Here is a 17,340-nt window from a genome sequence, read left to right as displayed (position 1 = left end):
AACTTGTATTATGATAACTTATTTCTAATAAAAGGTTTTTCTTTACTAAGTTTTTTTTCAAAGTTATAACATATTAAAATTGTATTATGATAACTTATTTATGATAAATGGTTTTTCTTTACTACTCTCTCCGTTTTTTATTATAAGTCGTTTTAGATTTTTCACACAGTTTAAGAAAAATAATAATTGTTGTATGAAAATGAGAAATTATGAAGATTTTTACAAAATTATCCTTCATTAATGACATATGGAAGATAAATTTATATAATTGAAAGGAGAGAGAATAATAAATATTTAAGAATATAATAGGAAAAGTTGCATTAATTATTCATTGGAATTGTAAAGCGACTTATATTTAAATACAAATTTTTTCTCCAAAACGACTTATAATAAAAAACGGAGGGAGTATGTTTTTTTCAAAGGTATCTCATACAACTAGAGGAAGAAAAATAAAAGTTAGAAGATTTAACATATATTTTACAGATCTTGAAAATAAGCTATAAATATAACTAATTAAACGTAACTTTATGTACAAGAATAAATGAATTCTAGATATTTGTAGGCAAAATGGTTAGAAAAATTTATATTGAGATTTGAAACTTTATTGCAATGCAACTCCCATGGCCTCTTAAAATTGTTGCACTTGTGCATAGTAACATCTTTTAGAAACAAAGAGAAAAATAAAATCATGTTCTTTGCTCATTATATCTTCTTTCAGCAGCTATAGCCGCCGCAACTGATGCCGGAAAGTCTCTCAGGTTTGTATTTGTATTAGGATTTTCATCGGTTTCCGGAGCCATTAGAGGTGCTCTAGCCACCAAGGATTCCACATCCTTAAGGGTCCAAACAGGCTGATCTTGATTTTTTGTGTTGCCACTGATGAATGAATGATTGCTTCTGCTTCTGTTCAACTTATATATGCTCTCTTCGACTGTGTCTTTTACCTAACAGATGCAAGAACAAAGAAGTAAGAACAATTTTTAATGAATGAATTTTTGAGACAAAACTTAGATGAGAGGCAAGAAAGTGTAGAGTAACATTATTTCATGCTCTTTTCTTTCATTCATTCAAATAGATCTTGATAAATCCAAAACATCTACAAAAGTATATAGGAGGCTATTGGAAATTCCGCCTTCTTTTGAGTCAGCCCCTAGTCATCTAATAGTGACATTGGGCTTTCCTTCATTGGAGCCTCCAACACCTTCATTGTGTTGGATTTGAAGGGGGTGGATCTAGTCTCACATTATTTACAGATATGCCTTGTGTAGTGTTTATAAAGTTTAGGCAGCCCTCATCTTACAAATCGGTTTTGTAGGGATAAGTTAGGCCCAACCCAAATTCTAAGAACCAATTTTGTATGGATGAATTAGACTCGACCCGAAAATTCTAAGATGGTATAAGAGTCTATCCTAGATCTTTCGTTGGGTTTCCCGCATCATCCACGCTTCAGGCTCATTGAGACTTGAGTGTGAAGTGAGTTGGAAATCCTGCCTTCATTGTGGTGCCCCTAATCGCCTAATTGTGGCATTTAACTTGTTTTCATTGCAACCTCAAACACCTTAATCATGTTGGGTTTGAAGGAGTTAATTTAGTCACACATTGCTTAAAGATATCGCATGTATTGGATTTATAAAACTTGGGCAGCCTACCTTTCAAATCAGTTTTATAGGGATGAGTTAAACTCAACCAAAAAATAGGAGGCGTTTTGAATAGTTCAAAAAAAAAAACTTATGTAATAAACACACGCATCTTATGATTTAAAATACACTTAGAAATATAGCTTAGAATATGTCCATAAACTAACTATTTGACTTTTTATCCAAAGAACCTCATAATAGGTTATAGAATATGTACATAATCTTCTTACATTTCCTAATCAATTGCAGAAACAATTTATACATGAGCACGTGAATCAAGCAATTTACACTAATACATTTAGTGGTTACTGATAGTTGTTTTTTAGAAAATGGGTTTTCACCCTAACTGAACCCTTAAAAACCGGTTTGTAAGGGAAGAGTCAAGTGTCAACCACCACTTATAAATATATTCCCAGGTAATATCTCATTCAATGTGGGACTTTTAACATACTCCCTTCATGCCCCCTCACGCCTAGGATTGAATATCTTAAACTTGATTTGAGTGGTTTGACGGCCCAACTAATCTTGGATGGACTGTGATATCATTTTAAAGTTTTAAATTAACCCTAACTTAACCTTTACAAAACTGACATGTAAGGAGAGGATTGTCATTGCCACCACTTATACACGTATTTTCAAGTCGTATTATCTAATACAATGTGAGCACCTTAGCCGTGTCAATTGTCTCTTAAGAAATATTAGCTAGTCAATGAAATGAGCAAATCCATAAGCCCTCACAGAAATCATATAGATTGTAATGCAAGAGATATTGAATATGATTTAAAGAGTAGAGTGGAGTATTAACAATACTAAAAAATTTCATATATAAGAATAAAGTAAAGCCAAACATATATTTATATGATTTAAGAAAAAAAAATGATGCTACTGAAATCCAAGCAAAAGAACTTGAACGTGAATCCTAGAAAATCATCTACAGTTGATTCAAGTGAAGAGCACATTCAAAGACAACATGGATGATTGAATTCAAGTGGTGCGAGAGAGAAAGAGAGAGATATACTTACTAAGAAATGATGAATGAGGGTCTTATTTTTTTGGCCAATACGATGTACACGACTGATTGCTTGTGCTTCAGCAGCTGGATTGAGTAATGGCTCTACAAGGACAACATGTTGTGCTTCCAAAAGATTGAGACCGTTGGCTCCATGTTTTATTAATAGCAATAACACCTGAATTGATTTTGGTTCAGACCCCTCACATCCTTTTGAGTCATTCTGTTTTCCCCTAAATTGACTGATGGCGGGGTGAGCTTTCCTGAACTCACACGTTCATACCAATGTCAGAAAGTTGAAATTTCAGACACATTATGAAAGAAACGAACCAAAAAAGGATTTAATTTAGATCATAATTTTTGTCTTCTTATTCCGTCTCTCTTTTTATGCATCTAAAAGTCTTCTAGTTCAGCAAATCAAGTAAAATATGAAACAGAAATGGCATAAATTATTATACCTGCCTCCGTTCATCCGGATGAAGGAAATGTTATTGGCGGCAAAGGCATGTTCCAATACATTAAGTACATCTTCCCAACTTGAAAATACAAGAACTTTTGACTTATGATTTGTAGCCTTTATCCACAAGATTCTTCTTGTGACTGCTTCAATCTGCAAAACATCATCAACACAGAGATGAAGAATACTACATTTAGACGGCATAGCATACAGTAGATCCCAGTGGTAGTGGCGTGTAAACAAAGATGAAATATGCTTATTATTCATCTACAGATTATCAATACACTTAAAGTTGCAATGCGATAAAACACCTTGGTTCCATATGAGCCCTTAACAGGAATAGATGCTTCGTGTTTTTCACAGCTGTCAGTTGTATGCGGCATTGATGAATTGGGAGATTCCTTTTGTGCATCAACAGCATAGGCAATGTTTCCAAAATCAGTATGCTGTCGGCATGTAGGGCACATCACCCAATTATGAGTCTTGCTATGTTGAAGCCTCTTCTCAGTCATAGCAAATAAACCTGTGACAAATAGATGCATAGTTATATGTTTGGGATGTGTTGATGTGCATAAGGTATATCCTTATGCACGTTGCATAAATACTCAAATATTGTTTATATTACTCAAAATATTATATTTATTACTCAAAATAATATACAGATTACTCAAAATAGTATAAATATTACTCAAAACAATGAATATATTACTCAAAATAGTTAAAATTCGATATTCCTCAGAATGGTGTAAATATTACTCAGAATAGTGTACTCATTATTCACAATTAATAATTACTCATAATTAATAGATGTGTACAAATAATGCAGATATTATTCATGGATTATGATATTATTACTCGTTTCTAACTAAAATGTTACTCTGAACAATTTAAATATTACTCGTACGAGACTTATGCACCGTGCAAAAGGATATACCTTATGCACATCAACCTGACCCGTTATGTTTTATATAATATTTCTTTCGAACTCGATAAATGTTCAACTCTATCTATTGAGCAAAAATGGATGAGTATTGCACATGTAGGCGCTATAGATTGCATACTTCTATGATATGCTTTACTTTCTAACATGTCCTTCATGCAATAACCCTTTACTTTAAGATTAAATAGTGGACAAAGCGGTGGACAAAGCGTGTGCCTAGATTTACCATGTGCTAAAATTTAACCTCTTATATTGAAGAATGGGGAGAACAAGGAACAAAATCTAGACCATTTGAGCATAGACACTCTTAAATCACGTCAAAATCCAACTCTATTAGAAACTTATGCTATTGAAGATTGATAAATGACTATCATATCTCTAACACAACTAAAGAAAGATAATATGAAGTTATGTCATATAATACTTACATTTACAGCAAGTAACATGCCCACATTGAAACACCATTCTCTGATGGCCTAGCTTTTCTTGGCAAATTGGACATGTTTCCTCATTAGTTTTAGATATGAGTTCAACCCTCTCTTCTGTAGAACTTGACATAGCATTTGTGTCTTGAGTGCATGAAGAGTTATCTGGACTTTCTAATGACAGCTTTTGCTTAGATTGAACCAAACCCTGAAAGGTAATTCAGCTTAGATTTAATGCCCAAAGCATAAAAGAAAATATCATATATCAAATAGTTGGATAAGTAAAGTGGAAACCACATTCACATTAATGCGCAACAGCAGTTAGAATTGATTTCATAGCCATCAAAAATTTGCTAAGATCCCCATATTGGATAAGATAAGCCTCACAATATGTTTATAAGTGGGGGCATACTTCATCTTACTAATCAGTTTTGTAAAGTTGAGTTAGAATAAACCTAAATTCAAATATGGTATCAAAGCCTATCTAAGATCCGCTGGACCACCAGCTATCAGGTCAGCGTTATCTAACCACTTGGTTATGCTTCAAATGTCAAGTCCTAGGCGTGAGGGAGAAAGAGAAAAAGGGTCTTATGGTGGGGGGTGGGGGGGCTGGGCTTGGCCTGGGCCTGCCTATCCTGATAAGACCTCATAATGGAACGGGGGCTGTTGAGAAGTTCCATACTGCCGAGCCAAGGGCAGCACTTTTGTACATGATCGTAGTATGTCATCTCGTCCCCGAGTCATACTTGAGTATCACATCGTAGACCCCCACCCCAACTCTATTTGACTCATTAATTTTGAGTTTAAATTGGGCTATAATGCAATAAAAATAAAGACACTCTTTTTCTTCGTGACCCGTAATCTTCCATTCCGATATTGGGCGTGAGGGTGCTAAGAGTCTCACATTGGATGAGATATTACCTACCAAAATACATTAAGCCGCTTTTATAAGACTTAGTTAGGAACAACTTATGTTTTATTATAAACTATGCTTAACGTAGTCTTTGAAAGACTCGTGTTTGAGACAACTCAAAACTGGGTCTGAGGGGGTGTTCAGAGTCTCGCAGTGAATGAGATATATGAACTAACAATATGTTTATAAGTGAAGTCAGTTTTATAAGGTTAAGTTAACCCCAACCCAAGATCAAATAGCATTGATATGAACTATTTTTCCGATTAATCATATCCAACATGCCCAGATGCATAAACTATTATCAACTTAGTCGTTGAAAGCCTCGAGTTTGAGACAAAACTGCTCAAAAATAGTAAATTTTTATTTTATTTGATTTATTCTTAGGCACCTGTTAATTAAGTTATTTTTGTCCAAATTTTATATAGCCATCCCTAAACAAGCAAACACCAAATGTTTGTTTCAACCAACTCTTATAAATCATGTCTATAAATAGAACAGTGACAATCATCAAGTGAATAAAATTTCATACTGTTGAGATAGTATTGGGAGCAATGGAATTTTAAGAAACTCATTGCAATATAAAAAATTGTAATACCCAATCGAGAGTAACTATATCTTTAAGTAGTAGAGATCGTATTTAATTTACTTATTCATTTATTTCATTTGTAATGCAGTTTCTAAATAATTTTTTGTTTATCCTTCAGAATTTCCATGCTCCTGCATAATAGTTCAAGATTTATTGTCAAGAACCAGCTCTGAAATTGCTTTATATCTCTTAAAAGCTCGGCAATAGGTGTATACTTTTTAGTCACCATTAATTGCTCAGGGGGTTAATTTAGATTACCTAGAAATTTAGCAAATACCCAGAGCAAATTGTATTTAACACATAAAAAAATATATGTAAGGTTTAGTTTTCCATACCTTTAAGTAGCGTAGCTTTCCCTTTATTTGTGACAACAAGGCCAATGACATAAACTTCTCCTGGGAAAAGTTTGAGCTAGCCGCATATAATTCATTTTCACCAAGAGCATCAAGAGATTTATCATCTTCGTTTGCCCTTAGGTGTAAACGAGAAACCGCCATCTTTATTTCATCATGGGCTCGCAGATATTGAGCTTGAGCTGATGCCAAAGACCTTGCATAAGCAAACTCCTTTCGCATTCCCTAACAAAGTCATGAACAAGTAATTAGAATCCATTGAATATACTGTATATATATATTAGTATGGATGATCGCAAATTTCAAAAAGACTGAATCAGATATCGGTTATTTATTTATTTATTTATTATTTTAGCATGAGCGGGTAACATTGAAATTAAAACTTCCTAATCACACCTACCAAATTCAACTCTAGATAAGCATAGATTATATTTCAGCAAGCTATACCTCAAAAATATGTAAATGCTTGGTGGCTGCTGAGACACTGTCCTTTCCAAACTGAGTCTTGCAATAGTTCTTTATAACTCCAAGAAGAACCTCCAGCATAGATTCCGATCTCGAAGTCTAAATAGACCACCATAGTTAATAAGGAAGATTAGTAAGCAATTGTCACATATTTCAACAATTCGTAATTTTCATTAATCAAAATGAAGCTATCATCATTTATGATCAAATACAAATATAATTACTTACTATAACTCTCTGTCCAGCATTCCTTTTTCTGGACTCATCATAATCATCATCAGGTACTGTTGAACTGTGATTAGACTTTGATAGATTTGCAAGGAAATGATTGCGTGCAAAAATTTTCTTTTTAAAACCTACTGCCTCCTCCGCAGATGAAATTATCCCACCACGTTCGTCCTTGAGAACAAATAGTCTAGCTTCATAGTCCTGAAGATAAAAATTATACCATGAGACCATATTACATTTGTTAAAGGTAGTGTGAATCAAATTGCAAGATAAGCTCAATTTCCAAACCTGAAACAATTCATCTAGTTCACACAGAACGCATGGGGGGCCATCACAATTAGGTTGACAATTTCGACATTTACCAATGCGTTCAATATCTTCATCATTTGGTTTTTCCATTGTCTGATCAATCTCTAACAAACGATCTAATAGCAATTTCCTGGAGGCTTCTAACTGATCCAAACTGGTTTGAATTTGATACTTCAGAGAGCTTATGCTCCGAAAACTGGATCAGAAGTAACACACATTAGTAACATTGCATGTTATAGCGAATTTACTAATTGTCATTTATCAAAACGTTATAGAAATAAATTTTCAAATCTTAAATTACAAAAGAAACTGTTCATGGCGATGCAACATAAGCAATCAATAAAACTTTGAAATGAGTTTTCACAAAAATCCACTGCTTTACAAATATCTTTGTTGAACAATCCTATACAGTCAAAACATCACTAACCGAGGAGCTACTCGTGACGATTTTGGATTTCCTGACATGGCTTCTTCAATCTTTCTAAGCAACTCGGATGAGAAATCCTTGTTCTGCTCAGCATTATGAAGTGCTTCTAACCACCAAAGTGTATTTTGATTTTTTCTAGTGTCACGATATAAGTTACAAACCTTCAAAATATCCAAATGCCAGTCACAGAAAACAGTAAGTGGAGACTACTAATACAAACCAAGAACAATCCCACTAGATAAGGAATCTATTTAAAAGGAAACATCAAATCTCAAGGTCTTTGGCAATCCATTATATAATATCAACTTCTATTTTAAGATGCTAAACTGGACTTAAAAAATAAAAGAAAAAACCTCAAAGTCCAATACAAACAGATAATTTTTATTTCTTAAGAGCCATTTAGGATATTTACCTGCATGTAAGAACTTTCAAACTCCTGTTGAGCTGCAGTTAGCTTTGAACTGAACACCAGTAAGTATTTTAGTTTTAAATCTTCACACTCAGCTATCAAATATTTAACGGAACTTGCAGACAAATCGTCAAATTCTCTATCATTTAAATCATTTTCTGAAAGGCTAGATGCAACATTTGATGGTTCTGCAGAAGCCACTGTTAAATTTATGTTCTCGCAGTTACTTATTTTGTGCCTCTTCACATGATCATGAACAACCTTTGCAATAGAATGCTTTTTGGTTGTATTAACTGCAGAAGTTCCAGATATTTGCTTTCGCTTGGATGGCAATTTCAAAGAAAAATTCTCAGCCAGCGGTAATATATTAGCAAGATTATGATGAATGTGGATATTTAACAAAGGATCAAGGCGGAAATCTTCAAAATGCTCTTCAGCTAAAGTAAGAGCTTCATTATACAGCAAAGCAGCTTGAGAAAAATCTTTTTGTATTGTAATGATTGCTGCAAGTGCATTCAGAGCCATAACTAACCTCCTGAGAGCTTCCTCGCCTTCTACCTTGGTCTTGCTTATAAGGACCTACAGATTAAGTTCCACGTCAATTGAAAATGCACGTACATTGTTCGTAAAAGCTTATCAAAGATCATTACAAGTTACACACCATTAGTACTTCCCCCATTGTCATAGGAGACTGCTGCAGGGATCGCAACCCAGAACTTCCAACCTGGGGATGACAACAAGCCTGACGAAGCTTCAGTAAAGCATCAAATAGCTTCCTTGACTCCGATTCAGTGATATAAGAATCAGACGAACCATTCAAAGATACAGAATCTGGAATCCATGTGAAATATTGCAAGTTCAATCATTATCTTATATGCATTGCTTTCAAATGACTTTTAAAAATAAAATTCACAACACTGAGCAAAAACCTGGGACTTTTCTATTAAGAATATCATTTCTCAAACTTTCGATAAATTCATGAGAATCTCTAACAAAAGCTTCATGTTGCGTCTGGTAAAAGTGCTCTTCGACTGGTGATAGTGTAAGCCAAGAGAGGCACTCCTCTTGAGAGGGAAGTTCCAGTTCATCTGCGACATGTTGTTTACAAGAACGCCACATGATTTGTTTGAAAAGTCTATGTGTAAATTCAATAGCTCCCATATCTCCCTTCTGCAAAAAATATGGATAAGAATAGATATGTACAGAAAAAAAAAATTAATGAAAGAACTCTATTGAAAGAAATGATTCAGATCAAGGATTTGACAAATCAGATAAATCAAAACTACGACAATCTTGCAGAAAGGTTGCTACATTCTCTAGGCACAAAAGACTTTTAGCATGTATTATGACAATAATATAGATACTTAAATTTCCATGTTAATTTATAACAGAAAAACAGAGTACTAAGGAATGTCAATCTGTAACAATTTAGTATAACATAAATTATAGATAAAATACCACATAAGGATCTCGAATAACTTCACTCCACCATCTGTATATATTGAAAGGACTAGTTTTAGTGAACCTTAAAAGTCCATATAAGTCATCAAACGTTCTCTGAATCGGGGTTCCTGTAACGCACCAACGATGCTTGGAATGGAGTCTTAGAGCCATTTCAGTTGCAGCGGTAACAACAGTACTCTCCACCATTTGAGCCTCATCCAAACAAATTCTCCACCAGTATATTCTGGTAAGAAGAGTTGGGACAACTGGGTATCTACAAGGAAAAAAACAGGCTACTAAAAACCTTGGATCATAAAGGACATACAGAAAACTGAACTTATTCAAATGCATAATATTATGAATATCCACATATTGGTTCCGGTAAATATTTAAAATAATATATCCACCTCAAATCCATACAAAATCAGAATCTGATGATACAAAGGGGAAAATATCATACTCTTCAGAGCTAACCTTTTCTGAAATCTTAAAAGGTGTCGATCACCTATATGTCTATCAGAGTCATGGGCCAAATCATCTTTAAGCACATCATATGTAGTGATTACAATGTCCGCACTCGCAAGATCACCGACATCCATCAAAGATGAATTGGAGAAAGATGTGTTACGCACACCTTCATAAATACAAGTTTTCAAGGCTCCTGGACGCGTATGACTGCAGTGACAAGAGACAAAGAAAAGTTAACGAGTATGAGACAGATATAAGTTCAATTAGTTTAAATCACTAAATAAGAATTACACAATGTGATCACAATTCATATTCATAAACAAAATTAAAGAATGGAAAAATAATCCAACTACACATGTATAAAAGAAACTAAAACTTGAAAACAGCTAGAAATTATGTTGATATGTATCATGGTTTTAAAAACTTTAGATTCTGTCAACAAAAAAAATACTTTAGATGGAGTCTCATCATTCCAAAGTAAAGCTGGCACAGCTGGCATTTCAAATCTTTGCTGCTTTATCAATCTTAATGCATTACTTATTCTATCCTTAGGCCAAGTCACCATTAACACAAATTGAATTGATGCAAGCTGCAAGCATGTAACTCTATATGGGATAAGATAGACAGTAGAACCTTGCCAGGCATTATAAAAAAGAGTACACGCTGAGCTCTAGGTTGATGCTAACATTGATAATTTCATTAAGAAAAAAAAAACTATACCGAATAATTTCATCGTGCCACTGGGGCAAAATAGGAGCTGGGCAAACAATGAGTGTAGCACCAGAGGCAATAGGAGATTCAGTAGCTTGTATTAGTTCAGAGCACATCTGACATACATATTTCCCATTCCTCAAAACTATAGTAGTTTTATGTGTTTTGCTTTCCAATCCTTGTTTTGATTTCACTGACTTTCCTTTAGGCGAATAACCAACACAATCTGCATGTTGCCAAGCATCACAAGTGTCACACTGAACCCATAGTCCTTCATATTGGAGACTTTCGCTGACAGCTCCACATATGCACTCCACGCGATCTCTTTTGAGTCTTTTTAAAGAGACTTTTTCGTTGCCATTGACTTGGGGAACTGAATCAATTAGTGTGTCACTTCCATTTGCTGATCTTCGGTGAGCAAAGATGCAGGCAAGCAATTCTACAGTTTTTCCTAATCCCATCTCATCTGTTACATTGAAACATTACGTCATGGAGAACAGAAAATGCACAGTTTGTCAATATAGCAATAAAGAACAATTGCCTTAAAATTACAACTACTTAAGCTTCAGAACATGGGCATTATGATTATGTACTTAACACTATCGAACATAAATAAACACAGAATCATTTATAGTAAATATAAGATAATTACAAGTTTCCATAAGGGTTGCCTTTGAAGCACAACAGAGACTATGCAAGTAGAACAACACGCTCATACAGTTTGTAATATCTTTTGACATGCTATGATGGGAGAAGTACCGACATCTTATGCATAGACCAAAAAATTCAGGAAGAGGAATTTTGATCAAAAGAAAGGGGAATATCACCCTGGAAGCCTGTATTGATGTTCACTGTGCAATATCCATTGTTGACATAACATTAATCATTAGATATTGAAGTTTTCTTGGAGGAACCTCGTGACTTGGTGGGAAAATCTAATGCTAAAGAAGAATTTTGTATCATGGCACCAAGTATGAAACTCGGATTCTCCAAAATGGGAGAAGTATCTGTGCCGTACATGTATCAGATACCGATACTCCTAAGATACTTCAGGATACGTGTCAGATACCAATACTCCTAAGATACTTCCGGATAGGTATCTTAGAAATATCCCTAAATATATTATTGTTTTGTTAAAATTAAGTTACCAGATACGTTTAAGATACTCTATGGATATGGCTTTGTATGCTGCAATAGAGACAATACACATTGGGAGGGTTGCATTTTTAAAACTCGTTTTTCACAAATTTTGGCATGTTTTTTAATTGATTAAATACACTTTTAGCTTTTACATCTCATAAGAAAATTCCTTCTCTCCTACATAAACATAGAGAAGTCCCACAAACACTTTTTGTCTAGGGTGATACTTAAAATATAGTTTAGTTTATGCAAAAACTCTACAATTTTTGGTTTGATACTTTGATCATAACTATAATTTATAAACTGTAGTTATTATTGTTATACATTAAGGAGATATTGATGCCTATTTCTTTACAAGTACCCTACACCTACATAAGTTTGTGTATTAAATTTTATTAACATGCCTAAGTCGTGTCTAATTGAATTTCAACAAATAGAGAGCAGGATGCTATCAGAAGAACCATACTGATCTTGCCTTCACAATATTCCATGAATTACTCATCACGCAATAAATTTGACTGAAAATATTCCATTTGTTAGTAATTCAAAAGCGGCCAGCTAGTAAAAATCTATTTGTTAATAAAAGATTTTTTTTACCACGGTAAAATATCATAATTTATTCAAAATTTAAAATTTAATAAAATCCACATGATTATTAGAGAAAAATAAAAGAAACATGCAACATAACTTGAGACCTACCAGCAAGAATGCCTCCGAATACATAAGGTGAAGAAGTCTCTGGGCACAAGGAAATATTTCCACTGAAGCGATTATAACTCAAATAAGTACAAAGTAAAATGAAATCATAATTGTAGGGGGAGAGAGAAAGTGAAGCCTCTCATATGAGTTACTGTATGTAACAAAAAAAGTGATACATGTAAGTTGCATTTTGAGAAATGGTTAAAAAACTTACCTGAAAGGATTGAAAAACATTTTCGAGCTTGTGTCTAGAAAATCAACCGCCACACATAATGGAGAATGAAACTGATTCCTTTCTCTTTCAATCTGACTTTCTTCCATTGCTTTTTCTCGTTTTACCATCCAAAAAACTGCACGTCGTTGATATGGCCGAAGTTCAGGAAGTAACTCAGGTATGTCATCTTCAAGCATTGGCTCTGCTCTGCGCACATATATACAAAAGATAAACTACATGGTACAAGCTAGATAATAAAATCGAGCAATTTTATTAAATTCCGCTACATCAGTGTTATAATGCCGCTATTTGGCAACTCTTAATACTAAATAAAATATCATGAACAAGAGTCATTTCGTCAAATTCTGCTATGCTAGAGCACCGATATAGCTTCTATAAGACAACACTGGTTGGAGCTTGATTATTGTTAAGACTTAAGCTAGTCTGTTATTTATAATGAATGATGACTGACTATCCTAAAATTAGCGATCAAGACAAAAGAGAAAGCTTAACTTACTTTGAAGGCTTAATGGCTTCATAAAAACCAGCAGGATTAAACATCGAGCATTTCCCGACATACCCATCATTGTCTGCCATTTCTGTCTGCAAATCAACTTCCATTTCCATAGAGCTACTTAACCCATACCTAACCTCTGAAGTCATTATTTCTGGTCGTAACCAAGACATGACATTCATCATGCTCTTTTTCCATAGCTGTCTAGAACTCTCGAGAAGCGACTCACATGCATTGAAGGCACTCTTTAGTACCTCAACCCGCACCCTGAGGGAAGGTATGTCATCAGAAAGCCTAATCCCAGGAACCACCCTCAATGTAACAAATTTCAAACTCGTCAAATGAACAAGACCAGAAACACCTTCATCAGGTCCATCAAAAATACCCGATAACATCACAATGCATGTTTCATCATTGTCAGCTGTAGCTTTTTTAACAAACTCTAAATGAATATCAGTGTAGGGTAATACAGGCCAATGGCCAAGTTTGATTCGACGAAGAACATTACCGACATTACATAACCTTAATCTTAACGAGAATTGGGGATCCTGAGAATAATCTTCAAACAATTCAAAACCATTAAAACCTTCTCTTAAATTTAAATCCTTGAGAACAACTTCAGAAATATCAAGGTGTTCATCTGACAACCAACCAGAGCGGTCAACTTCAACAAAATAAGGTTTATCAATATCACCAAAATCACTTTTTTCTACTTTTCCTGCTTCTATACCATTATGTTTATCCAATTCTGTTTCCGCAGTAGCATTTGTTTCTACTATTATCCCACCTGATCGACTTGGTTTATTTTTTCGCCTACCCATCAATTATCACCACTGCACAAAACTAGAAGGAAAAAAAAACATCAAACGAAAAGTCAAGCTATACTTATACTACATATGTCTAATTATAATCACTCTTAAGAAAAACTGGTCCCTGAATATAAGACTCATATCAAGTTACTAAACACATTTCTTTTGTTTATTTCCAAATATAATCCCTATTACTATTAGTACTACTAATCTGTCTAGGGAAATGAAAAGTTAGAGTTTGAAAAAACTATACATAAAAGGGTATTTTTAACTAACTTTCATATATAAGATAAACATATTCAATATGGTAACTATTTTTCTTAACGTATGTTTGGCTCTGTGGTGAAAACAATGATTTTTAGTGAATTGATTCTGGTTAAAAGTGAATTGAATGTAAAGTAATTTATGTTTGGATAAATTTATGCAAAATTGAGTTGAACAATAAATTTCAATGTAAAAATCACGTTTAAAATCAAAAACCTAGAAATTATTGCTTCAAGTAAAATCAATTTTGGAAGCATAATCAGTTCTACTTTAGAAGAACCAAACATCTCAAAATCATTGCAAAATCAATTCTAAATGTTAAGAATTGCTTTTACCTCTTCCAAAAGTTAAACCAAAGTAGCTTATAAAAAGGGAGTAGAGTAGTAACATACTAAGCATATGGTTTGTTCTACGGTAAAAAAATTGAATTTTTAATGAATTAATTCTGTAAAATTGGTTAAAAGTGAGTTGAATGTAAAACTATTTATGTTTGGTTAGTTTTATTCAAAATGGAGTTAGTAAATTTCAATGTAAAAAAACACATTTAAACTCAAAAGCTACAAACTCTAGCTTAAGTAAAATCAATTATGGAGGTGGAATCAATTCTAGTTTAGAAGAACCAAACAACTCAAAATCATTCCAAAATCAATTCTACTTATTTCTAGAACTGCTTTTGACTCTTCCAAAAGCTAAACCAAATATACACTAAAATTACCAATGATATTACGTGTATATTTGGTTCTGATTATGAGAAAATTGATTTTGCAGAATTGATTATGGTTAAAAGTGAATCAGATATAAAGTGGTTTATATTTGGATACATTTATGTAAAAGTGAGTTGAACAATAAATTTCAGTATAAAAATCACGTCTAAATTCAAAAGCTACAAATTATAGCTTCAAGTAGAATCAATTTTGGAGACATAATCAATTCTACTCTAAAAAAACCAAACACCTCAAAATCATTCCAGAATCAATTCTACACCTCCAAAATTCTTTTTACCTCTTCCAAAAGCTAAACCCAACACTTCCAATATAAAAATGACAAAAGTAGCTTATAAAAAGGGAGTAGAGTAGTAACATACTAAAATTACTAATGATATTACATAATTGAAACTAAAGCATAACATGGAGACACAAGAACTTAAAATGATAAAATAACAACAAACTAAAGAATAACTAAACATGAACTCAAAATCTAGCAGAGACACCTCAAAACCAATAATAATTTGAAAAAGTAACTTAATTAATCATAATCACAAGTGTCGTGTCAGTTTCCGAAACTGAAAACACCTTTTTTTCCCTAGATGTTGGTGCTACATAGCAAAACACACTCGTTCAATTCAATGTAGAAACATTCAAAAGCTGGAAAACACAATTAAGCAGCAAATTATTAGAAAAAACTAAACTTTAACATAATTGAACAAAAAGATAGCTACAAAAACATTGACTAAGGATAACACCACCATAGACAAAGTCCAATAATAAACAAAAAATCCCTAAAAACTTTACAATTCTACAAATGAGGAGTTTTGGGAATTGGAACCTGGAGAGAGAGGAAGAGAATCAGCGAAGTAAACAAGAGTATGAATCGTTGAACGAATAGAACACTGTTGATAGAAGAGTGTCTGTTATATTTCTTTCTACGATCAAGCTAATCTTACAACGGAAAGCCGCATGGTCAGGTTGTTTTGTTTGCATCAAATCCAACGGTTGTGATTTGATTGTCATTTTATGAATATGACCATTCTGCCCTCTTTTTATTTCATTTGCCTTCCCAAGTAAGAGACTAATCGGTTGAACAAATTTCTTTTGAATAATAAAAACGTGTGAATTTAAAGTTAATTGATTCATCCTATGGATATTTACCAAAAATGTTTTTACCCAAAATTCAAGGTATAAATTTATAGAATTAATTAACTAATTAATATATTTTGTTTTATTCTTTTTTAAGGAATGCACATGAAGTTGCTTAGTTTGACTTTGGTCACTTGAATTAGTTTTCATTATCCATTCGTTCATGAAAGTGGATAGTGAGTTGGTGACGTGTACAAGCAGTAACTGACAGAAAGGATCAATCAAAGAGAAAAAACAGTCTCCTCCATGATTCAATGGAGTACAATCCTTGGTAAAGAGGTTAGGAAAACAACTATCTAGTACAGGCTCAAGGAATTTTTATATATGCTTCACTCCCAAATTGGGAGAGGGATCCCTAAAACACTAGAAATTCAATTAACAATGCATTTTACAACTCTCACGTGAGCAGGCCTTTAGTACACCACAAACCTTAAAACCAGACAATCTTACACAAGAATAATGTAAGTGAAACAAGATACATCCCTAAAGTAAGAGATATAGACTTCCCATAACTGAGCATCGTGATGTATTACTCATGGATGAAGATAATCATGCTACTTACCAAAGGGACATTGTTAGACCTAAATATGAGAAGTGGCTAGATGCCATCAAATATGAAAAGGGATTCCATATACACTAATCAAGTATGAACTTTGGTGGTGCCACCTGAATGGGTTGATTCCACATGGTGCTAGTGAGTCTTAAAAAAGAAGACAATCATGGATGGAGTTCTGGGTCATCCATAGGCCCGAATAGCTAAGGCCAAGTTCTCATCAAATCATTTCTGCTTGACCCAAGGTATAAAATTAGTTCATAAGCAAAAGCAAGGTACATTCTATGATCTCCACTTTTCACTACACTCATCTTGAATATTGAATTGACATGGGAGTTAGAGTGTTAACCATGTAGGTCCACCCGCACCGTCGTGACGAAGATAAACACCATTATTTCAAGATCATCGGTTCTCCAACTACATTTATTTCTGGTTCCCGAACGAAACAATGGCGTCGTTTGTCAGTATCGACTTCCAATTCCTATGATTTCCACGAATTTACATTTGCTCT

General features: G+C 33.7%; 1 protein-coding gene across 2 annotated transcripts; it reads right to left on the bottom strand.

Moving 5' to 3' along the window:
• Nucleotides 1-555: 555 nt before the first annotated feature.
• On the bottom strand, nucleotides 556-16,114 carry LOC131620688 (uncharacterized). Of its 2 annotated transcripts, none has more exons than XM_058891832.1 (20): nucleotides 15,966-16,114; nucleotides 13,351-14,190; nucleotides 12,834-13,040; nucleotides 12,620-12,681; nucleotides 10,790-11,246; nucleotides 10,076-10,276; nucleotides 9,617-9,875; nucleotides 9,088-9,328; nucleotides 8,820-8,989; nucleotides 8,162-8,737; nucleotides 7,750-7,910; nucleotides 7,302-7,518; nucleotides 7,014-7,214; nucleotides 6,768-6,884; nucleotides 6,303-6,545; nucleotides 4,472-4,676; nucleotides 3,415-3,626; nucleotides 3,105-3,256; nucleotides 2,660-2,909; nucleotides 556-944 (listed from the first exon to the last, which is right to left on the bottom strand). In XM_058891832.1, the coding sequence occupies exons 2-20, from the start codon at nucleotides 14,166-14,168 to the stop codon at nucleotides 687-689; spliced, it is 5,007 nt and encodes a 1,668-aa protein (XP_058747815.1). In that variant the 5' UTR covers nucleotides 14,169-14,190; nucleotides 15,966-16,114; the 3' UTR covers nucleotides 556-686. The 2 variants fall into 2 exon arrangements, with proteins under 2 accessions (XP_058747815.1, XP_058747816.1); XM_058891833.1 differs by having other exon boundaries at nucleotides 13,351-14,180; nucleotides 15,966-16,095.
• Between the last annotated feature and the right edge of the window lie 1,226 nt (nucleotides 16,115-17,340).

This window comes from Vicia villosa, linkage group LG7 (assembly GCF_029867415.1).
Source record: "Vicia villosa cultivar HV-30 ecotype Madison, WI linkage group LG7, Vvil1.0, whole genome shotgun sequence".
NCBI classification, from domain to species: domain Eukaryota; kingdom Viridiplantae; phylum Streptophyta; class Magnoliopsida; order Fabales; family Fabaceae; genus Vicia; species Vicia villosa.
This window is presented reverse-complemented; position numbering and strand designations above follow the sequence as displayed.

Bases quoted from the DNA above. Each gene is read 5' to 3' on its own strand.
- LOC131620688 (XM_058891832.1), bottom strand. From the start codon at position 14,168: ATGGGTAGGCGAAAAAATAAACCAAGTCGATCAGGTGGGATAATAGTA. The intron at 12,682-12,833 runs GTAAGTTTTTTA...TAATCGCTTCAG, and splicing joins ATGTTTTTCAATCCTTTCAG to TGGAAATATTTCCTTGTGCC. The intron at 6,885-7,013 runs GTAAGTAATTAT...TGGTCTATTTAG, and splicing joins ATGCTGGACAGAGAGTTATA to ACTTCGAGATCGGAATCTAT.